This window comes from Plectropomus leopardus, chromosome 17 (assembly GCF_026936395.1).
Source record: "Plectropomus leopardus strain MGB_pleo_1.0 chromosome 17, ASM2693639v1, whole genome shotgun sequence".
In the NCBI taxonomy this organism is placed as follows: domain Eukaryota; kingdom Metazoa; phylum Chordata; class Actinopteri; order Perciformes; family Serranidae; genus Plectropomus; species Plectropomus leopardus.
In genome coordinates, this window is record NC_142192.1 from 28,045,564 (window position 1) to 28,069,554 (window position 23,991).

General features: G+C 38.6%; 1 protein-coding gene and 1 long non-coding RNA gene across 3 annotated transcripts in view; both read left to right on the plus strand.

The window, feature by feature from the left end:
* pvrl2l (PVR cell adhesion molecule related 2 like) overlaps positions 1-6,509 on the plus strand; it is a 384,643-nt gene extending 378,134 nt beyond the window's left edge. Inside the window, exons 9-10 of the mRNA XM_088090247.1 lie at positions 852-947; positions 1,864-6,509. Of these exons, the coding sequence (XP_087946373.1) occupies positions 852-947; positions 1,864-2,064 (297 nt within the window). The 3' untranslated portion in view covers positions 2,065-6,509. The remainder of the gene's footprint in view (positions 1-851; positions 948-1,863) is intronic.
* Positions 6,510-7,877: 1,368 nt separating this feature from the next.
* Positions 7,878-23,991, plus strand: part of LOC148186683 (uncharacterized) — a 34,244-nt gene continuing 18,130 nt past the window's right edge. For both annotated transcript variants that reach the window (XR_015779499.1, XR_015779500.1), the window contains exons 1-2: positions 7,878-8,015; positions 8,443-8,534. This is a non-coding gene — a long non-coding RNA (uncharacterized LOC148186683). The remainder of the gene's footprint in view (positions 8,016-8,442; positions 8,535-23,991) is intronic.

Genomic DNA, 23,991 nt, shown 5'->3' on the forward strand with positions numbered 1-23,991 from the left:
GATTACTTGACAACTTGAATGTGGCCATTTTGGAGTAAGCTCTTTGTAATATCCATATTTAGAATTTGTTTATTAGAGATTGTATTTTTAATACTTTGTGTTTGCAGGAAATTTAAGTTATCGTTTACATTTCAAGTAATCTGTGCTTATCAGCTGTCTGTGCTTATCAGCTAAATCAAACAGCTAAAAGCACTTAATTTGTATTTTCTTCATTTATTTTCAGACAGTGTGGTTTTACAGTCCTTTAAAGTGGCAAAATAATTGCAATAAATAGGTCCAGGGGAGTCATACTATGAATGTAACTGCCACAGCCCCATCTATGGCCAAACTTTTTTTTTGCACAGGGGGCGCAGGGTTATCGTCCATTTAAAGTTATCGAGGTGAACTGCTCAATATATCGTGATATTGATTTGAGGCCATATCGCCCAGCCCTATAATATCATATTGTGGGGTCAGTGATTAACACTTAATGTTTGTATTTGTCGTCTTAAATGAAGTTAAACACGTGCACAGGCTGAGAAAAATGAGTGAATTTACCTGTTAACGCAATGTTTCATAGCTCGTTAAAGTTTCCTCACATTAGCCACAGGTCATACCACACCGAGTGACAAACTAATGAGCGAGGGCATCTTATGTTGCTCATGAATTCAGCAGCATATTTCTGATTGGTAGTGTTATTTATTGTTATTAGAGGTTACAAGTTCTCTATTTGTGGCTCGAGTCTGCAGCTCTTGTGAACATGAACTTATTTTCATTCATTGTTTTGAACTCCTCTCTTCTCGGCTGCATTACATTATATTGTTTTCTGTTTTGTTGTCTTCCCTGTGTTGATGTGGTTTCTGTGCATGTAGCTGAACAAGCCATCAGAGCCTCCCACGGCCACAGAGACAGCACCTCTCAGCCCAGGAGAGGTTTACTACGAGCCCACAGGGGGAGAGCCTGTCACGGTAACTAACACAACACAAACACAAAAGCATGTTTTTTCTTTTCCTCCCTGACACATATGAGCCACATTCTGTCGCAGTGGGCTGCGGATCTGTTTGGACAGCGACGTACTGTGTTGTAGGGACGTCATGGTGTGTGTACTTTGTACCAATCAATCATATTATATTGATACTAAGCTCTATATAATTACTGGTGTGGGAAAAACTCTCGCCAATCTTCATTTGGATGACAAATCAAATCATTTCAATGAGCTTAAGTCATTTTTTCTTGAATACAAAGGGCTTAATTTAATTACAGTACAAATCTGATATCTGAGAAGCCTTTGGCATGCTGCACATGTGCATGAGCAGAGACGAAAACTTAAAGCACAGAAAAATAATCTCAGATTTAAACGGTGTCTGCTGCTCGTCATTCAGATCTTTATCATTACAGTCAGACAAAGTGTGTGTTACCAAGGAGAATCAACATTTTCTGCATTATTATCTTTTTTTTTTTTAGCAATTAACAAATTAAATAACTAGTTAAGTTAACCATAGACATCTCTGCTCTTAACATAAGACATGCAAAGTGCAAAGGGCAATGATGATTGACAATGATGACATTTCTTTATGATGCAAAAATTCCTTCACAGTTACTAAAACTTTCTAAAGCTGCATTCGAAACTGTTCCCTCATTCACTCCCTCACTATTCACTATGTAGTGTGTATTAAATAGTGTGCTGTATAGGGAACAGCGAACGAGATTTCGGACACTACGTTGGAATTTTTCCCCCCAGAAAAACACGACCGCATTGCATTGTGGTGTATGCGAGTTAAATGTGGGGTGCATAATATGCACACTCAAATTGAATGATTTACATTAATTACCTTTAATGTAACATAGTTTGTGTTCCCTATGAACACGTCTGACTTCTTGCAGAACCTGGATGACGAGACCACCGGAGCCCTGAACGGCGGCGCCCCCCCAGTCCTGGACGACCCGGCCAAATACGACAAAATCAACGAGCTCAAAGACCACGCCGGCGACAGCCACCACGTCAACGATTCCTCCAATCACGAGCCGCCAGCCGCCAACATCTCTCGCGGCGAGAGCTTCGTATCTCCCGCCATGTACGTGTAGCCGTGGCAACCACAGCACCACATCACGGGCGTATATGGGCAATTTCCAGATCACCTAAATTTGCATGAGAAGCAAAGGCGAGCACACACTGGTGTCCACACAAGAAATATCTTCGATTGTACTTTGCAGAAATTTTAACCTACGTATGATGACGTTTTTATTTTTCATTGCCAGTCACATTTAGAGGGTTTATGACAGTTATGAATGTCGGTGGAGGTGACAAGCTTTTTTTTTTCTCATTTTTTAAGTGTTTCAAGTGTCAAACTCAATTTTAATCATGATTACAATGCAGATATCTGGTAAGATAAAGTACAAAATATCAATTTACGATGCACACACACACACACAGTAGTTAATGATATCAGACAAGCCATGTAGCCATTGAAATCATATGTGCATATGATGAGGCGGGCTTTTACAATAATGTTAATTACATGCTTGAGAGGTGTTGCAATGTAGGTGAACTGGAACACTCCCCTCAGCTAATTAACACTCTGCCTGTGCACTGCTTGCAAATCAAAATTTCCACCAAAATAACAAAACAAAAAAAAATCAGCAAGACAACATTTCCAGTGGATTCAGTATATGCAACATTTTGTGCCATGAACATACAGCGTCCCCATGCTGAAATGATTGTTTTTATGTGAAGCTGCCAGTCCTGGGCTCTTCTGTTTACAGCCGTGGAAAGTGATTTGAACAGATTTTTCTCTCTCTAAGTGAAGATAAAACATCCTGTTGCAGACAGAGAAAGTAAAAAAAAAAAAAAAAACGATATTTGAAATCCTTTCAAAGTTCTCCTCCTCCACGGTTTGTTGGGTTTGAATTACATACCAGCTGAATTTGGTCCCAGGAAATCCAAAGCCTGATCATCTGGCTCTCGACTCAGCTTTAATTAATCATTCAAGATGTTTGAGAGTATTTCAGTTATTTATCGATTCCTACAATAACTCAAAAAAGCAGCCTCTCCCACTCTTGCCCAGACTACAGTCCAGTAAAGAAACATTCCACTTGATTATGTTGTCAAAAGGCCTCATCTGTCCGCGGAGCACCGGGCTGCTCGTTAGCGTTAACGAAGGGGAAGTGACATAGTTTTGAAGCTCCGTAACCTGGCAACATTACATGATTAAGATTCCATGATTTATAATTGCAAGTGTTGGTAAGGCTGTGTGTTGGGGAGACAAAACTCGGTTTACAGCAAAGCACACACATACCACAGGGTTCCCACACACACAAACACACACACACACGCTCACACACACAAAAGCACCAATGTTTGTATTCAGTCCTCCTCTAATAAATCACACTAATAAGGCTGAGATGACATTTTAAGGAATGTATTTTCAGAATGTGGAAATGCTCAGCATGTATTGGAAAAATACTGCCATTACAGCCATTTTATCACTTTAAAATGGTCACACACTCTGATATGTGCAGAACATTTCACATGTGGAAAATATGCTTTTTGCATTTTAGCCGATTGTCCACTTTAAAGCAAAAAAAAAAGAAGTGAGCATCAACTATGCCTGGCTGAATCAAAAATTGGTCATCATAGATGTCAGATGGTACCAAATGATGAACAAACAGTGTAAATATTATTGATAATATTGATGAATAATATATTGTTGGTGAAATGTGTACACATAAAAAAAACAAGTGTAGGTGTTATCAGTGCCTCTGTACAGGGGGATGGAAGTTTGTTAAATGTCAAATTGAGCGGTTTAAAAAAAGTGTATATTGCTATTTTACTTTTCACGGGTACATTGAGGTCGTCACTTACTACTAAAATGTTTTATTTGAATATATAAGAAAAAAAATGAAACGGTGTGGATTTTACTCCTTGTTCATATTACTCTGCATGGCATGATCGGTGGCTTGTTGAAACACTTTCCCAAGGCTGTTTGCGGAATGATCTTCTCCATTTGTACAAACATTTTTGAATGTCAGAAACATTTTAATTTTTCTTCATCTTAATTTCACATTCATGCACACCACGAGCACAATTTCAGTTGAGAGAGCGGGAGTTTTTTACTCTTTCTTTTTTTGCGTGGCGGCTCGGCAGTATTCCTGTTTTTGTCTTAAGCGCTGATCCAAAAATGCAGTCAGCGTGGAATCGTCATCTCTCGTGACCACAGAGACGCAGTCCTTCCTCTCCTCTCTAATCTTGAGCTCTTTCTTAAGACCTTAAAGCACCAAAATCGTCCTGGGGATTAAAGTGGACAGTCGGACAACAGGATGTAGCTAACCGCGCCGGTTCAAATCACCAACAAAAGCACACAGTCAGGTGGCGGATACACAGTTTAATATAAAAAAATGATAGCTCTGGCAGATGGAGATATAAAACTAGATTTATAGAAATAAGATATTAAAATTATACTGAAGAGATTTACACAAGAAATTTCTCATCTCTGCTTTCACTTTCTGCGAGGTCGGCACAAAATGCAATATTTTGGTTTTAAGGACGTATGACAATCATCTCTTTATATTTAATCGTTGCTAACTTTGGTGGAGAGGCTTTTTTTTGTTGTTTATATATTTGGAGTTATTACAGAAGTACCACTTTGCTGCATGCTAACTGACATACTGCAACTCGCTTGATACAGTTTTTGATTTATCGTTACATAAATGAGTTTTGGCTGGAAATTGGTTGATTAGTTGCGTGATTCGGTTCCCATCATAGACTGTTATAAAGACGGATGACGTTACAGGTTACACCGGGGCTAAGGGCGGCTTAACCACAATTTGGAACGACCTCCCAATTGAAAATCCAAACTCCTGATTTTCCACAGAGCGCCTAAATTCAACATTCGTTGTCGCATATATCAGCTTGGCCCATAGTGTGTCTGCAAGCGCGGGTAGAAAATGAAAATCCAGAATCAGATGCCGTCTCTGAGGCGGCCAATATGAAAGATGATGACTCAGACTCGTTGGAGATAGAAAAAGTTGAACCACAATGTGAGAAAGATCCTATTTTCTTAGCACATCCACATATTGGTCCGGCCCCTCCGTAGCACCGGGAGAAAAGAAATCCTGGCGGCGTGCCTGTTTTGGCTTCATTTTTGTACAACAGGAGAAAGTAGAGAAGCATCATCCATCTTTATTTACAGTCGATGGTTCCCCATCTATTATATTCAGCTCAGACTGAATCTGCAGTAAAAATTCAGGACAGATGCAGGATAAATAGGGACTTCTACAATATGTTAATGATGTAAACGTTGATTTTGGACATCTGCTTGTTGTGTCTTTTTTGATTTTCTTTATTAAAGGGAATGTCTGCATGCTACATAAAAAATATATATATAAAAAAAGTTTTACAAGAAGAGTCCGACCACCATGACAAGTGCACGGCTCTGTGACTCACTCATACTACAGTGCAGTGCCAGACAATCATGTGTTTTACAGCCCTGCCACAGAACAAAAAACTCATAAAGGAGAATTAAATGTTTCAGTTTTGCTCTTTTGTCTGAAATTTAATTTCCTTAAATGAATGAATATTTAGTTTTCTGTGGATTAATGTGTTTAATGTGTTTGCCAGCAGGCTGCTGTTGATAAATTGAGCATAAAGGAAAAGGACAATCATTGGGACCCATTAAATCAGAGTCCAATGACTCAGCAAGCGTTCAGTATTGCGTTTCAGCTCTGCTGTTTCATTTGGGGGGATCATTCAGTTTTTCCCAGAGCCTTATGTTTAATAGAGCTGCTTCATTCGGAGGTATCTTGAATTAAAATCTCGATATGGCCACGAATGAAGTCATGAAGCTGCCAACTAAAACGGAAATTGCAAAGAAATATTAGCTCCGAGTCAGTTTACAGGCGCTGCTTGCCCAAAAAGCATGAGTCAGTTATATAGTTAGAGGGAGATGTGGGGGAGCTGTGGTGATTTCGGATGGATTAGGTGTTAGATCAAGGCCGCCGGTCCGTCCGTCTGCGAGAGTTGCAGCGTTGCATTTCGGCCAAGGTGCTTTGCTCCCCCCGTTATGGGTTCAGTGCCAGAAACACAAGCTGTGAATGTCCTCAATAACGCTGTTCAGTCTGAATCCGGTCCTCTCCCTCGTTCGCCTCTTTCTTTCTCCCCCCTCTCTCCGTTCTCTCTCTTTCATCCATTGTCATCACCACTTTTCATCACGGAGCCAGACGTGCCTTCTTTATGTTATTTTTAGCTTTTCAATTCTCACACTTCTTGTCTGACAGTGGAACGGATGATGAAAGGGGGAAACACACAAACACATGAGGGGTTTGACATCGATGATGGCAATGCTAAAACAAAACACACACACACACACACACACACTGGAGATGTAGTCATATTTTTGTCAGTGTTTGTCGATTTTCTTTCATTTATTTTGTTTAGATCACAGATCGATTATCATTTTGTATGCTTTTTGGGAAACCTATTGTACATGTTTTACAGATCATTGTCTTGTCAAATAAAATGTAAACCAAAAGGACGGGAGGTCTCAGTGGTTATTATTTCTGTCAGATCCCCAGAATCAAGAGTGAACCTGAAGAGACAGCAGAGCAGCATGATGGAGACCTGCTGAGTCCAAAACATTTGCAAATATCTTCAGGTAAAAAGTTAATTTAGGTAGTCTAGAGTGAGAGGATTCTGTTTGTGAGGATTTCTAAAAAAAAAAAAAAAAAATTTGTTTCAATCAGGGTCTTAATTTTAAATTTTAGAATTTAAAGCCATAAAATGTCTTTAAAATTTTGATTCTTACTTTCTCGTAGAACTTTGTCCCGCAGGGCACAACCTGCTTTTGCAAGTTACCTGAAGGTGACAGGGTTCAGGAAATAAACAAATAAATAGCCTTTTACTGATGTTAAACTGAACAAAGCCACATAGTTAGGGGAAGAAGCCAGTCTAATCTGTGATCGGTTTTTACCAAGGTTTTCACATCCAAGGAATTTGCTTTGCTTTATCAGTGCATATTACCAAAGGCAAGTTATACATATATATATATATATATATATATATATATATATTTAACAGTTAAACAGTCTGCTAATTTGTGTTTGAAGACATTATATACAAGAGATAGGCAATTGGGTAACAAAATGTTGCTTTATACTGCAGTTTGGTCTGACTTTTTGAGCCTCAGTTTTCACTACACAAGAAACAGAATGGTGTCCACTTCCTGTTCACACATACTCTTCTTCCCAATTGAGAAAAATATATTTCCGGAGACATGCCGGGTGAGAAAAAGGTATCACAGTAACAAGCTTTCATTTGTATGTTAGCAGCACTGCTCAGTTTTCTAGTTTGATAGGATTTTTTTGTGTTGTTTTGTTTTTTTAAGAGAGAAAGAGAGGGGCGGATCACTCTCTTGATCAGTCTTACTCTTTGGCTGTGTCAGAAACCCTCTATTACACTAGCAGTATGTACTGATTTGGTCAAAATGTAGTAGTATGCAGTATGCAAACAAAAGCGAAATCCACAGTATGCCAGAAATACTTCAGCCACCAGATGGGGTCCTTAGCATGCCCTAGATTTATACTTTATTAATTAGGCCTTATCTACATCAGATTTTTATCTTTCAAGGTCATTTTGCATTACTTTTATCAAGTAAACCACACACCAATGTCTGTTAACAAGAGTACAGTTATACAGGAGACATGAGCGAATCTATTCTTTATTTTCTAAAGATTATTTGTTTGGCTTTTATGCCTTTATTATAGTGCAGTTAGAGAGTGACGGGAAAGGACGAGCGAAAACCAGGATGACACACAGCAAAAGAGCGGCATCGTGGACACGAGCGCAGGTCGCGGCTGCAGGTGCAGCTATCATGTGCGCGCGCTCTACGCAACGGAAGGTAAGCGTCGTCACGAGCCTGGGCTTTCACGTGAACAAGATACACACAGAAAATTTAAAAAGGAGCAATTCAGCAGTAATGCAAACATAACGGCGGTGCAGGTGGTCACTTCCGGTCATTACAAAGGTGTTATTCACCTGACAGGTGAGCGATCATGTCTCTGTATTTATCACTTGTTTTATTTGGGGTTGCGGTTTTGTTTGCTTCCGCTTTAAAAAACCGGAAAGCAGCCATGCTTGGCTCAGCATACTGCAAAACGGATCGAGCTGAACAGGCATACTGCATACTACTGCCGAACGCAGTATATAGTATTTAGTGGATACTGCATAATGAAGTAGTAGTATGCCGTACAGTACGCCGTTTCGAACAAAGCCTTCGTTTCCGTTTTGGAGGGAAAACGGCAACGCGGAAGTTAAAAATGGCGACACAGGAGCCGGTTTGGACGCTGTTTACTTCGCGGTAAATTTACACCGGTCATTTCCACACACTGTCCAACCTGTTGTGATAAAAACTGGTCGAAAATGAGCAAAGTATCTCCGTGAGTAGTGACGGTTGTGTTTATATGTGACAGGTGACTCAGGTGGCGGCTGTAGATGACGTTCAACAGGTGACCACTTCCGCAAACGTTTTCTACAAGTGGACTGAAGTTAAAATGTTTGAAAGGTCAGTAAATGTTTCCATCGTTATGGCTATTCAGATGCCGTATTTCAGATATTGTCTTAGTGCAGTGTAAATGTTTTAATTATAATTTCTGCTTCATACCATATTGTTTTCCTGTAGCTATTTCTATTTTTTGTTGTTTTGTATGATTCTGTCTACCGTTTTTTGATTGCTTGTTTTACATTTATTTCATTCTTAGTGGAAATGAAATATTTTAAGACAGTTTCTACATTAACACTGGCAGAGGGGCCTGCCCGGGACCTGCGATCCACTCAGGGGAGGCCCCAGCTTTTCATTCAAAGCCAAAAAATGAGAAACAAAATTTGCAAAAAAACAAAATTGGGACTCTTGATTCTGCCAACAAAAACAGAAAATCGGTCAGTATTTGAGCCTTTTTTTTAGGTTAAAAACCCACTGTATTTCAGTTTTTCCGTTTGTGGTTTAAAACAAACAAAAAAAAAAGCCATGGTCAAAAACACTCAGATGTCTGCCCTTATCCATTTGAAACACGAGCAATTTTGCTCAAATGACATGAAAAGCAAAAAAAAGAAAGAAGAAATGACCCTTGCAACAGCAAGAAGTAAATAAAAAGCACAAGAAATTTACCCGAAAATGAGTTTAAATAAATAACATTTAAAAAAAAGAAAGGAAAGGAAAGGAAAAAAAAGTAAAGTAGTTGAACAAGACCTGTAAAAAGTTCTTTAAAAAATCAAGACATGACCCCAAACATACCAAAATATTACAAAAATTACAAGAAAATTACCTGAAAATGAGTAATAAATAAATGAATAAAGTTTTTTTTTAAAAAAAAAGGGCAAACATGACCCAGAAAACATGCTTTAAAAAACATGATAATTCTGTAACATAATTTAAAATATGTAATTTTGATAATACAAAAATTATTTCCCCCAGCTTTTAATTTATTTATTTATTTCACTAAACATTTTACCCTGGCTTAAAAAAAAAAAAAAAAAATCTAATTTAACTTATTTGTTAACTTGCAATATGTGGAATATGCCTTACCAAGTTGCTCTTCACCTTTTTTCCCCTATTTCAATGAAATAACACCAATTTTCTCAGGGTTCAAAGGTTTAAATACTTGTGAAAAGCATCAGAAAGCAGGACAAGGAAAGATTTTTCTTCAGGTTTGAGACGATAAGACAATGATAATAATAATAATAATAATAATAATAATAATAATAATAATAATAATAATAATAATGATAATAATAATACTGATAATAATAATAATATTGATAACACAGCAAGTGCAACTCAAAGTGCTTTACCTAATAAAATTAAAGAATGCAGATAAAAGACAGTAAGATAAAATGAGTAAGATACAAATGCACAACAACATACACAGATCCACATGAAAGAAAAAAAAAATGGGCTAAACCGGCATCTTTAGCCTGAAGTAACATCATATACTTTACATTTTTTAGATACACAAATGAAAGTATTTCCATATGTCTGCAGACCTGAATGTACGAATACAGGAGATACGTATTTAAATTTGGGAGGACTAACAGTGTGATGTTGTTAAAACTGCCTGGTACAGTGAAGAGGTTCGGCTGTTGTCTGTATGAAGTGCTCTCTCTCTGCTCTTTAGGATAATGTTTTGTATTTCACTTTCATGCTCTGAATTATCAGTGAGTGCAGCAGATTTTGAGGACGTTGAGTGCTCTTCGGCGGCACCAGAATAAGGATTATTTTGATAAACAGAAAAATTCTGTTAAATCTACGTGACCCTCTTCTGTGTTGTGGTGCAGACGTTAAAGACAGAGGAGTTTTTACAAGAGAAACATCCCCCTGTAACTGTGAAAGTGCTGATGCAACTGACAATCTGTGAGACTTAGAGTCCTGTTCTGTGGTAGCAGGTGTGCACTTTATTTTAAGCTCGTGCTGCAGCTTCGGCTCTTTAGCTCAGGCCTGTCAGATCTGATGAGATGAGACACGCTCATTGTCAGCGAGCATTTGTTCACTTTTGTGGCTAATTAACCATATCGCTAAGTTGGTCCTGGTCCCTGCTGGGCTCTTGCTTTTGACAAAGATATTAAGTGAGCGAGGAGAGGGTCGGGCGTCAGGAGCGGTTTGATTCAAATCAGTCCGAGGCCGTCCTGTCATGTGATGGACGATCATATTAAATGTTGAACGGCATGGATGATGAAACCACAGGGCCACAGTTACAGTGGAGAGGCTGCACATTACCTTATTTATGTTCTCCAATCCGATGGCATCAGGCATCCGTCAAACCGAAATCTCAGGCGGTATTTCAGGTTTGATTTTTGACGAATGTCTGAGGGATGATTTGCCCAAGTATTGAAAAATTAGACTGACTGTTGGAGAGCTGAATTTAAAGGCAAAGTTTGAACTGAGATGAAGGGAAGACGATGAAACTCAGGATCCAAAGAAACATTTTGATCACAACAATGCAACGTAATTCAGTTGCATCCCGTTACATCACGTTACAAACCTCAACTGACACCTGTGCTCAATGTGGACTGGAGAGTTCATGCCCATACTTTTTGATTTTTATTTTATTTTGTTTTTCTGGACAGCAGTTTATGGCACAGAAAAAACAGCAAGACAGACAGTTACATTTCCCCTACTGTTTGGATTTTCTCAAATTTAAGAACTTTGTACAATTTCGGAGGACAAAGTGTACATGTTAAGGTTCAGTAAAATATTTCAGGAGGAGACTTAAGAGAACAATAGAATTGCAGTAAAAACAAAACAACATATTAAGGTCATTTATCCAACACCGCGACAAAATCAGGCTGTAAAGGTCTTACCATGTCCATGCTTTTAATCGTATTTCATTCTGAAAGATATTTCCTACCTGAAAAAATGAGCGCATGCTTTTCCAAAATGGAAAATTTATTATGGATCTTTGGAAAGTCATGGAAAAGTTTTCCCTTGAAAATGTGCAGGTACCCTGTTAGGAGCATTGAAATGAGCACATCGGGTTTGCACGCCACTCTGAGCCGTAGCTATATTTGTCAGAAACACCAGCACTGATTTTTTTCCCACGTTGAGCACTGACTAACACCTGTTGCACACGCTGGATGTGAATAAGTCAAGTACAGCAGCTGAGGCCTTCGGCTCTCTGTTAACTCACAGAGAACAGGGCGGGCTGCGGGTGTTTGGAAACGTGACACGGCCGTGTGATTTGCTGTCCTTCAGGGGCGAAAAATCTCTAAAGTTAAAAACTCAGCGTGCAGTGAATTCTGTTTAATTCTCACATGTGGATTCTTTGGCGGCTGACTTTTTTAAAGATAGAGTTCACATCATCATCATCATCAAGTATCATCAATCGTGATTTAAAGGGGGCTGGTGAAGATGTAGGAGAATAGGGAGCCGCCACCCGTGGAGTCTGCAGGTGCTGATGGTGGCGGTGATGAGATGAAGCAGATGGGCTTTTGATGAGCTCGACCTGGACACTGGATATGATGAGTGGAGGTGAATGAGGTGGAGGAGGGATCGAAGATTTGGCCTAAAATGACGTCTGACAGCAGCAGAGAAGAGAACAGATTCAAAGTTTGACAGTTTTATCGGCTGGTAGACGTCATGGCAAAGTTTTATTGGTTTAACTGGAAGAGTGAATACCAAAAATCAGCTGATTGGAAGAAGGAGGAGGAGTGAGATAGAGGGAAATTTGAGTGAATGAAGCATGAAGAAAGTCCTGTACTGTTGAATTTAATCTAGTTAAAATATATTTCAAATATATATTTCGGGAAAAAAAAAAAAAAAAATAGAAAGGATAGAATGAACATAAAAATATACACAGACATACAGAGATATCTGAAAAGGAGTTGGAAGAAGTGCAAACTTATTAAATCCCACTCCTTCTCTATAGGTTATTAATTAAAAAAAAAAAAATATATATATATATATATATATATATATATATTAGATTGAATTTTCTTAAACTATATTTAACTATATATAAACTATATAACTAATATGTAAATGTATTTACACAGTTATTTACAGAAAAAAAGAAATAATACTACAAAATAGTACAAAATAAATAATTGTACAATAAACCCTGAAAACACCTGTAAACACCCGGTGACTGTCAAACCCCTTATTTGCCCGTTTAACTCATGAAAGTCATATACTTGTACATCTTTTCAAATATCCTTGTACATCTCTTCAAATTGTTTCATGTTTGAACGTTGCTTCATTAAAGTATTCCATAATTTTACGCCACAGATTGAAACACAAAAACTTTTTACATTCATTTTTCGGTCTTGATTTGGATCCCCATTAACACCAGCATAAGCTTTGGCAGTTCTTCCTGGGTTCCACGCACATACAATCGTACACTTTTTTAACAATACCATGGATAAACGCAATAAACAGAACAGCTCATATTGTCTGTTTGATATTAAATATGGAAAAAAAACCTGTTTTTTAACCAAAATTAAGGCACACATAATTAGAATTTAATCATAGTTCCAAAGAATTCATAGCAGACTAGACTTTGATCTTCAAAAATAATAATTATTAGCAAACATAAATAGCTGTCTCACTCTGACTCTGCATATTCTGTTTATCCGTCCTGTTCTTTATTTAATTCCAAGAAAATCGGATATTATAAAGACATATCTCGTTATCTCCCAAAAGGGGTTTCTGCTTTCACCCAGCTATATATTTAATTTCACCATTCCCATAAACACATTTAGTTCCTGAAGTGTTTGAGGATGCAGTTTTAACAAAAATTATTAAATATTCTGCTGAACAATATGCACTGACAACCCATTCCAGCATGGCTCTATGCAGCTGCTTCCTGCATCATTATTGTTTCAGCGAACCTTTTTTTAGTTGCATATCGTGACTGATAATTGTGTTGAATTTGGACCGAAATGTTACCGAAATGTATCGCCTCAGTCTAAACAGTGTCCAGGTTTGTGGGTGGAGGTCCGTAATCCAGCCTCGGGCTGCCATGTCACAGGGATCCATGTTTATCTTGTTTGGCCAAATTCTGTTGTTTGGCGACCAAAGCGGGCACAGATGACACGGCCTGATCCTCACAAGATGGTGCTCTTCCCAAAAAATACCTTCACACAATTATGCCATTATAAACTGTATACCTTGGTGAAATTATATGAAGGTATGAAATACTACATACTGTTCAGGTGTACTTTGTAGCCACAGTGGTGTGAAATCGATATTTGTTAGTGTGTTTACCTGCTCATGTGCTGTTAGTTGTTTTGTTTTGTTTGTTTGTTTTTTTATATATGGCAAGTTACTGACTTAAAGCAGAGATCAAGGTTGCTACAAATCTAATTTTTGGCACGTTTTTTGCTGTCAATACAGTGTTTGGACAAGTTAAAGTAGGGTAGTTAAATCACCAGATCATCAGATTCAACAAAGGAAAAAAGGACAATCTGAACATTTTCCTTATTTGAACTGAATCTGTTGTTTAGGTGTCTTTTTCGTATGTATTGGAGATTACTTCTCCCTTAACCTTAATTTAATAAAACTTTGATTATTGGTGATGTGGACTGATGATGGATTTTAACATAAAGTATTTTGATATAAAGATGAATTTTGATATAAAGAATCTGGATATGATGTTTTTATCATTTGAGACAAGTTTGATGTTTTGCACTGTGGCCTTGACCTCACAGTTTTTCTATTCCAATGTACTTTTTCTGTGTAACTTATTGAATTGTTGATTGTCATTTGTTTTACCAGAGTGTTTCGGATGGTTATCCGCACCTGCCACCACTGAGCTCGTCAGCCTCCTGATGCGCATTATGTTGGAGTATAGGTGTGGTTTCATCTTTTTAATACAGTGGTGGGCCCAATAGACTTGCTGTACTTCACAAACAAAATCATTGTACTTTATAACTTTGATTAATCTTGAATGAGATTTACTTTTTGTGGATTAACTTGCATTAGATGCAGTCTGTGCTTTGTAGCGACCGGCCCCTTGATTACCAATATGAGCCTGCAATTACTCGCAGTAATGAAACCACTTAGTCCTGTGATTCCCGAAGCAATGACTGAGGGGTGGATTTAAGAGAAAGGAAATGGAGTAAGAGAAACAATGGCCGAGATGAGGAGAGAAAGTGAGAAGAGTGTGATTGAGTGAGACGTGAGAAGGGGAAAGAAATTGCAAGATAGAGGGATTAGTGTAAGCAGGTAGAGAGGTAGACTCGGACAGATTGAGAGAGTAGATAGACTGAGGGAAAGCGGGCTGCTGAATCAATGAGCTCGTCGATAGTGAGTGGGAGAGATGTGATGAGAGAGAAAAATGGCGTGGAGTAGGAGGAGGAAACCGCCCCCTGTTGTGTTGGAGCCCCCGTTGAGAAAAATGGCCCCAGAGAAAATGAGAATCCACGGCTCTCCATAAGTGATTGAAAAAGCCTGTTTTATTCTGGCTTATCATCTGGAACAGGTACAGATTCAAGATAATTCTGTGACAGTTATTCTCTCAGGGATCCACGGGAAAAATAATCAGGTAATAGATGTTTCATGTTTGATTTAAGAAATGACGAAGGTCTACAAACCAAATCTTTGATCTCAGTAGGAGATTGATATTTGTTGTTAGAGTGATAGGCAGACTGATGTGGTGGAGGAAATATAATGAGACCTGCAAAACAGAATGCCTGAGGTCATTTAAGTTAAAAACTGATAATAGCTTCTTTGCATATGACGTCATACATCGGCACGCTGTCCTGATTGAGGGCATCTGGAGGCAAGGACTACCAACACAGCACAAATAATTTGTGCTGTTTACGGCTGTTCCAGTTGATCCAATCCAATTTTTGAGTCCAAAAATAGTAGTACATGAAGGGGAGAACTTAAAAAAAAAAAAAAAACTCAGAAAAATGGCAGCAGACGTGGATCAAAAACGTCCGTTTTAAGTCTGGAGGAGCAGAATAACATTAGGTAAACCCCTAACAACCGAAGCACATTGGTTTGATTTCTGTCAAAAACATGGGGAGAAGGCAACAAGCAGTTCAACAAGACATGGCCAAAAAGAAGCATAAAATTATTTATAAAAAAGCTACAAGAAAATCAATCAAATAAGCAAAAAAAAAAAAAATCCAAAAAGTGCTGACAAAAATGTTGTTGTTATTTTAATTAGAGTTTTTTTTCGGGTAATTTCCCCTATTTTGGGGGTTCTAATTATCCTCCCCTCCTTTTGAAAACTAATTTTCTTGTTAATTTTTACTAATTTTTTGCAATTTGTGGGACATTTCTTGCCCAGTTGGTCATTGCCTTTTTTCCCATGTTTTCAAAAGAAATTAAACCAATTTTCTCAGGTTTCAAAGGGTCAAATAGCTTGCGTCTAAGCGCAGCATGAGAAAACTGATATCAATCCAGGTTTCAAGTGGTTAAAGGGGCAATTGACCCCCAAATCAAAAATACATATTTTTCCTCTTAACTGCTGTGCTTTTTATCAGTCTAGATGGTTTTGGTGTGAGTTGCTGAGTGTTGAAGATATAGACCATAGAGATGCCTGCCCTCTCTTGACTGTAATAATACTAGATGGCACTTGGCTTGTGGTGCTCTTAACACCAAAAAAGTACATTTATAAAAACTCGACAGCAGTGTCTCTCTGCAGAGATCACGACCTCGTTACTAAAAATAATCCAATGTGATTGGCCAATATGATTATGATGATAAGACAGTAGTGCTTAACTGTTGCCTGACTGGTTCACCTCACCATTATTGATTGATCTGGCGTCAGTTAGATCACATGACTGCACAATCATAAATTGATTTATTTGTTTTTACACAAATAGGCAGATTTTTCTTAATATGTTGGATTTATGTTCATTTTTATTTTCTGACCTATTTTAAATTTTGAAAAAAAAAAAATCAAGTTATTTAACAGTAATTTGGCAGCCACCTTGCAGTTACTCTGAGGACCCCCTAGGGGTCTCAAACCCCCTGTTGAAGCCCCAGGCTTGAGATGCTCGTACGCCTTCATCTGGTTCCACATTTAGTCAGACATTTGGAGGACAAGGTCATTTGTAACCAGGCAAATCACTCAAATATGGGGTGGTAAAATCACTTTTCGTCATTTTGTATCAATTAAATCCAAATAGGAATTTGATACCTGCTGTGTGCAGTCCCATCAGAGCCCTTTATAGCACTTTCTTTTATTTTCAATTCGTACATTACTGTTGGCCTGTCATCTGAATCATCTGAAAAAAGTCATACATGATTGAAAAACAAGCTATTGAAGAGAATTCCTTTTTAAAAACCAACCATATAAAAGTGAACTGATTTTAAAGTGTGATTCCAGTCAGTTGTTAGAAATTGCTGAAAAGATATTTAATCTGTAAAAAAATACTTTTCTACTCAGTGAAGCACTCAAAACCGCAGTTTTAGCTGAATGGTAGGAAACCAGTGGCCACACTTGACATTTTAAAAGATTTTTGACACCTTTTCAAAAGGCTTTACCGGTCAAAAAACCCCAAAAACTGAGGACCACTGTCTGAAGAAATATCCTGGGTTAATGATCCAGTTTTCCAAAGATCTAGTAAAAGGAAAATCTCCCAAAATATGACTGTGAAATGCCGTGTGAATGCTGCTGTTATTGGACACTTCTGTAATCCACATATTTGCTTGTTAAAAAGTGTCAGCAGCAACATGCACTCCTCATCCATAGATTCACTAACTGAACTCATTTTTAAAATGTTGGTGTCAAAGGTACAAATCTTTCCACAAACCTTATATATTGCGTTTTTTTACTAATGCAGGGCTGTCGGTGCAGTTGAATGAATTTGTCGAAAGCATTAGCAGGGAGCGTTGGCTAGAGGCATTTGTTAGTCTGCATGTCTATAGAAAGGCGTCCTGTGTTAATGTGAAATTCAAACTACCATTTAAAATGTGGGAAGACATTAGTTATTCAATCTGTAATGATCTGTCCTGATTCAAAGTTCAGGGTATAAATGCAGCAGGCTGTGCCTTGTACTCTGGCAGTGGGCGTATGTAAAATGCACTGTGTCACTTTGATCTGTGCATGCCTTGTTGCTCTATCAGTAAACTCAGTAATTATTCTCTTCGTTAACATGAAATGGAGAAAACGTGCAGGCAGTGCTGAGCAGATAATCATGACACCAAACCATCTGTGGAATATTGTTTCCAGGCTTTTTGGATTTGGGAGTTGTGGTTAAATCCAAGGCTTTTGGCTGCCTTTTTAAAAATGCAAACTGCTTTACAGTAACATTTCAGCAACAATGAATCTGATTTCTTCTGTGAGATTGTGTCAGATCAAGCAGTGGAGGCGTTGCATATTTCCTGAACCTTGTCAATTCAACACTGTGTTTTAGGATAAGGCTCCTGTTTTTGTTTTAGTTTGAGTGAATTACATGTTAGTTCTTATTTGTTGTAACTTGACATTTTCAGACGATGACAACTCTCATCTATAGTAGAGGATATTTTGCTCCTGGCACATAGATGAAGGTGAATGACCCACAATTTAATGCAGTTGCTTATTATAAAACTGAATCTGCATTGCTAGATCGTTATGGCAAAAATATAGCCTTGAGGTAATTCACACAGCAGTGCTTTACATGGTCTACAAATATCAACGTGCTGATGTTTCGGGGAGCGTATCTATGTTCTCACGATCCTGTGTTCTCCAGTTTAATATCCTGTCAACACACTTTGTTGAGTTTGGCTCAAATTTGACCAGTTCCAGGTTAATATTTCACAAATATTATCCAGTTAACTCTAACCTTTTGGGGCAATACTTAATTGCTGGAGCTCTTAGACTCCAACCTGACTTTAGACTTGAGTGGCAACAGTATGAGAACTTAACAGTAAGATAACCATTTCAGAAGATATTGCAGTATAATAAAAATAACTTAATTTATATAGAACCTTTTAAAACCAGAGTTTACAAAGTGCTTTGAAAAAAGCAGAAATTGAAATGTTTCTGTAGCGTTGACTAATTTTAAACAAAGCAGCTGCCATAGCAGGTTTCACCTAGAGCTACGAAACTTTGGAGGCATTTACGAAACAGTCTCTTGGAGCCATGCCCTAAACCCAACAGGAAGTCAGTCATTTTGAATTGAATGTGATATTTGGGTCCATTCTTGGCCATTTCCTGTGGTCCATCTTTTTCAAACTCCTCCTAGACATTTCATCCTATTAAATTTTGTATTCACCATCTTAAGACCTTTGACACCAAAAGTTATCAAAAGCTTGACACCTACATCAGAAGTGCTAAAATGTGATATCTGATATGATTTTTTTTTAACTTTGGTGTGCCACTAGGACTCTGTAGCGGCCCCTTGAAAATTTTGAGGAAGCAGCCTGTGAAATGGACCGTTTTACATAGAGCTACAAATCTTGGGTAACTTGTAACACAAGGAGACTTATAAAAAAGCCCCCTGGGCCCATGCCCCAAACCCATCAGAGAGTCTGCCCTTTTTAATTGAATGTGTTTTTTGTCCATTTCCAGGGGTCGTTCTTTGTCCAACTCTTCCTACAAATTTCATCTGATTGACTTCAAATTCTCTGAGTACCATCTAAAGGCCATGGACATGAAAAGTTATCAAAAGCTTTACTTTTTGTCACACCATGTGGGCGTTGGAAGCATAAAGCAACCATGTTTGCCATGAAGTGTCCAGGCCCAGAGACATGTACATGTCAATATTTGGTTATACTAATAGCACCACCAATGTGGTGAAAATATTCTTAATATTGCGTACACTTAAACTGATACAGATTTTTGGTGGTCCTTTTTTAGGTGTTTAAAAACAAAGCAATTGAGACAGTGTTTGCTCAGCGCTGTTGGATTTTATGTATGTGATGTGAAGGTTTTCCACCTTGAGGTCTTTGTATATAAACATTGCAATTCGGTCTACATAGAGCTAGGGAACATAGGAATGTAGGACTGGCCCCATGTTTAGCTGATATGATGTTTATGGTTGCACACCATCTTAGTTAAGAGTGTTGTTGTGCTAACGTGATTATTAGCACCAACACAAAGTGCAGATGAGACTGATGGGAATTTCATAGTTTTGCACGTATTTAGTTAAACACCAAGGAAAAGATGAAAAAAACTCATCGAAGAGAGGACAGCAGGGCTGAGATTTCAACAAGGAGGAGACTGCTCTTTTGTTTGTCTTTTGCACTTCTAGCCTTAGATTTATGTCCTATAATTCACTACTTTTATTTTTTAATTAGAGAAGTGATCGTTCAAAAATATAGTCAGTAGTTGCATAAGTTTAAGTGAGCACAGCCACTTTTTCAGAGCCCGCCATGTCGTGTTTGTTACTCAAAAAGAGATTCATAAAAGCTGTTTATTGTCACGTTCTGTCCTCACAGGCTTCGTAACCTATTAGAAATGCTATCAGCTGAGACGTTTGCGCTTGGTGGCTGACATTTTCTTTTTTTCGACACTGACAAGAGAAATGAGAAAGAAAATGCTGCAGTCAGAACAACAGCTGCCCCTCAGCAGCGATGCTATCGCTGCAGGCTACAGCTGAGAAGTCCCCGGGTTGAGGAGGACGCAGTCTTTATCTAAAGGTTTAAAAAACCTTCCTGACGTTACATCTCTTCTTGGTGATTTAACGGGTAGAATCGGTGATGGATTGTGGACTGATTTGGACTTCAGTCTCTATTTTTTTTGGTAGGAGAGAAAACAGTTAGTCCCAGTGTGAATCTCCATTTCAAAAAACAGCATGTCTGACATGTAGTAACATCTCTCAGGTGTGCGTCTTGCTTTTGTTTGAATGTCAGGGAATCACAGCTGTCATAAGTGTGTGCATGTGCGTGAGACTGTGTGTGTGCGCATGCAAAATTTTAGGAAGCTGTTCAAACTCAAATTGAATTCAGACAAGCCAAACACAGAGAGAATGTGTGTGTCAAACGCTTTTAATCCTGTTGTAATTTATCATTTAATTCAGTGGGTGCCAAGAATTCTGTCTCTGTGTGTGTGTGTGTGTGTGTGTGTGTGTGTGTGTGTGTGTGTGTGTGTGTGTGTGTGTGAGAGAGACGGTAATCACTCTCTGGGAGGCTGTTATTCTTTTTCTCTCTGACAAATCCAGGTAGATTAGTGCTGTCTGTCTCAGCAGGCAAAACATGTGAAATCGTTCGGCACAGAAACCTCTCAGATGCCATAACACACACGCACATACACACACACACCCTCAAAATCCACCATGTTGACATTCAAATACTCACACAAAATCATTCAATCTCGTAAACTCACAACTACTCACCCTACCACCTGTACCACCCCTACAACACACTTGTTCACACATTTAGCAGCATTTAACTCACACGCACTCCACTTACCCACACATACAGCAGTCACGCATGCACACACTTATTCATAGCCCGGTAAGCATCCCACGCACATACAAACACTCCCACACACACATTCACACACACTCCCAACATGCACATATTCCCAAGTTGATAAACAGCTTTTTCTCTTCTGCAGCAGCAATTTGAGTAAAGAAAGGAGGACAAGGGTGACGCACTGTCAGGCACCATAATGGACCCACACACAACATTATTGACCGTGTGTGTGCTCACATGTGTGTGTCTCTGTGTGTTTGTGTGTGTTGGTGCATCTTCTCAGCAGCCGTCTGTGGTAACACTACCCCCCTGTGTCAGAGTTTAGGAAGTGCATTTGGGAGCAGCAGTCGCTCCTCGTCTGGTAAGGCCTTCAAGTCAGATTTGTTTAAAGTTTATATTACACTGAAGTGTCATCATGTACAAACAGTGGGAGTAATTATGAAAAGAAAAACAGAGATTAAAGAAAATAATGAGCATAAATCATTCCAGGGAAAATTAGAAAACCGGATCAAAACTGTCAGCAGCAATTAGACGCAAAGTTTTTATTGTCAGAAGTTACAAGTTAAGTTAAGTGTTGCAATTAAAAATGATCAAAAACATGTTTGTGCATCAAACTTTCAATTACATGTAGACTGTATCAGGGTGTTTTCTAGATGCAAAGTCAGGCCTCACATCTTGTTTGTTTTTTTGTCAGTAAGTTCAAAGTGTGGATTGTCTCACTAACGTCCAAGTCAAAGACCTGATCGGCTCAAAATGATGTCAACATGTTTTTAGGTTTGAGCACCAAAAACAGTCAGTGAGGTTTGGGAAAACATGTTTTGGCATTAAATACCCAATTTGGTTGTGAGAAACATGGCTGTAAATGTCCTTACCTCTCATTTAAAAAATATCTGCTCAAACAGCGCTGTGCTGCTGTCTGCTGCTTCTGTCATACCATCCTGTATCCCTCTTCTGCTGATGAGAAATTCATGCATCTGAGCTACGTCATACGTATGACATGTACAAAAGTAACATATCCCTGGGTTGCAGAAAGATGCATTGCAAACATTTACTTCTGGGGTCTTGGCTGTGAAAATCTTGCCATAAATTACAGATATTCATGTTCCCCACAGGATGAACTGAAACAACTTTGACCTTTAATTTTTTGTCTCGTGCCATCATCAGATCTAACTTAGAATTTTTCCCAATATTTGGTCTTTGATCAAATACCTGCTAAACTAATGACATCCACATCAGCCTCAACTATAGGCAACTATAAAAGTGAATTTTGTAATCGTTAAACCTGTTGAAAGGTTCTGTATGTGACACTCAGAGCATTATAACAGCAGCAGACCACAGGTTGCTCTTTAAAGAGATGTGAAGTAACGCTCAACAGAGAATGAAGTCACACTATCTCTGTGTGTGTGAAGTAATCTGAGTTTGTCTGTGGTTTATTTCGGTAAGCTGGTCCAGCGCTGCATCCATGTTAGTGCATGTGATGTATCCCACTGGCTACCTCATTGCTGCCACCTTGCACTCATGCAGCGGTTACAACTTATATCAAAGTGGTGTCATCATGGAAGCTTAGCGTCCAACCTCCAGTTCCTCCCGAGTTAACAGGGTTAACTCTGTCATTGCTGTCGATGGAGTTAGCACTGTTAGCTGCTGTCAGCCACCTCCGTGTTAAAGCTGCATCCATGTGACGCTGAAAGGTCGTAGTTTCTAAATTAAGACGTCGTTCTTCCGACGTTGTTGTGTTCATGTGCTTTGAGGTCGAGTTTCATCGTTTCTTATCTCAACAAGATGCAGAGATGATCCTAAAATCATACAGTCATATATCACATCATGTACAGTGGACCTATATGGTCTGTTGGTTTAGGGAAACTCCTTGCCAGTTATTGTCAGCTTCAAACGTCAGCCTCAGCCCATCTTACTGAGTGGAACATCCCTAGCAATAAAAATATGTCTGCTGATTGTTGAAAGTATTAAATTGCGAGCTAAATACTTCTGAACATTTGTGTAATTAGGCACACTTTGAGTGTGTGTGAATTTAAAAAATGAGTTGATTTCAGAGTCCCAGATGTTGAAGTTTCACCAGCATATGAACCCACTGAAATTTCACACTAATGAATTCTGAAAACATTTAGCGCAAATAGCTTTCTCACCCGTTTCCTGAAGATCTACAAAATCAAGTACAATAACTGAAAGCTCATCATCACATCATAAACTCCGGCCATTAAACAGTAATTCCCTCCATAAATTAATTTTCCGGCTGGTGCGTATTAGCTTTAGCAGATCAAACAACAGCAGGCATTCACACGCACACCGACACACTGGCTTTGAAGTTTTCTGACGGCTCTCTCATCTTTTAGGCTTTACTGCGCAGTCATTGCTGCCATCTAAGAGCCATTACAGTCTCTTGATGCCTCCACGTTTGCTAATTTCTCTGGGTTAATTGCTCTCTCTGCTTCTTCTTCTTCATCGCTCAGACTTTGAGTCATTAACATGGCGACAGTAATTCACATTCTGTCTGCTTGCTTGAGCCGTTACTCAGCTGTAAACCAATCAGTCAACTGTATTCAAATGAGAAGGAAGATGACTGTATATTTCATGAATTAGATTTTCTGCCTGAAACAGTTGCTTTAATGACTCTCTTGGGTAAGAGGTTGTGGGGGGAATAATTCACAATCTATGTCAAGGTTAGAGGAGCATTTATATTGGGTAATCCAGCCTTGAATGAAATAATCATAATGTGAAAAAGTCATTTAGATTGTGGCTATAATGCATGCAGGAAGTTTCTTCGTAACAACACTTAGTATGAGCGACACACTCTGTGAACTATAGTCATTTTCAAACTGACTTTACCGACATTGCATTAGCATATTGTTGTTTTGGCCAAGTTTGTATTGTCTATCTTTACATGAATAGTTTGACAATTTGGGAAATAAGCTTTTTTGCTTTATTTTTGAGAGTTTGGTTCGAAGATGCCACTAGTTTCTGTTGGATAAATATAAAGCTACAGGAACAGCCAGTTAGCTTAGCTTAGCACAAAGACTGAAAACTGGAAAATAGTCCAAAGTTAAAATGATCTACCTACCATCGCCCTGAAAGCTCACAAAATAACATGTGTTACTTCATCACATTAATTCATGCAAATCCCCTTTTCTGTCTTCATGCTAAGCCAACCAGCTGATGC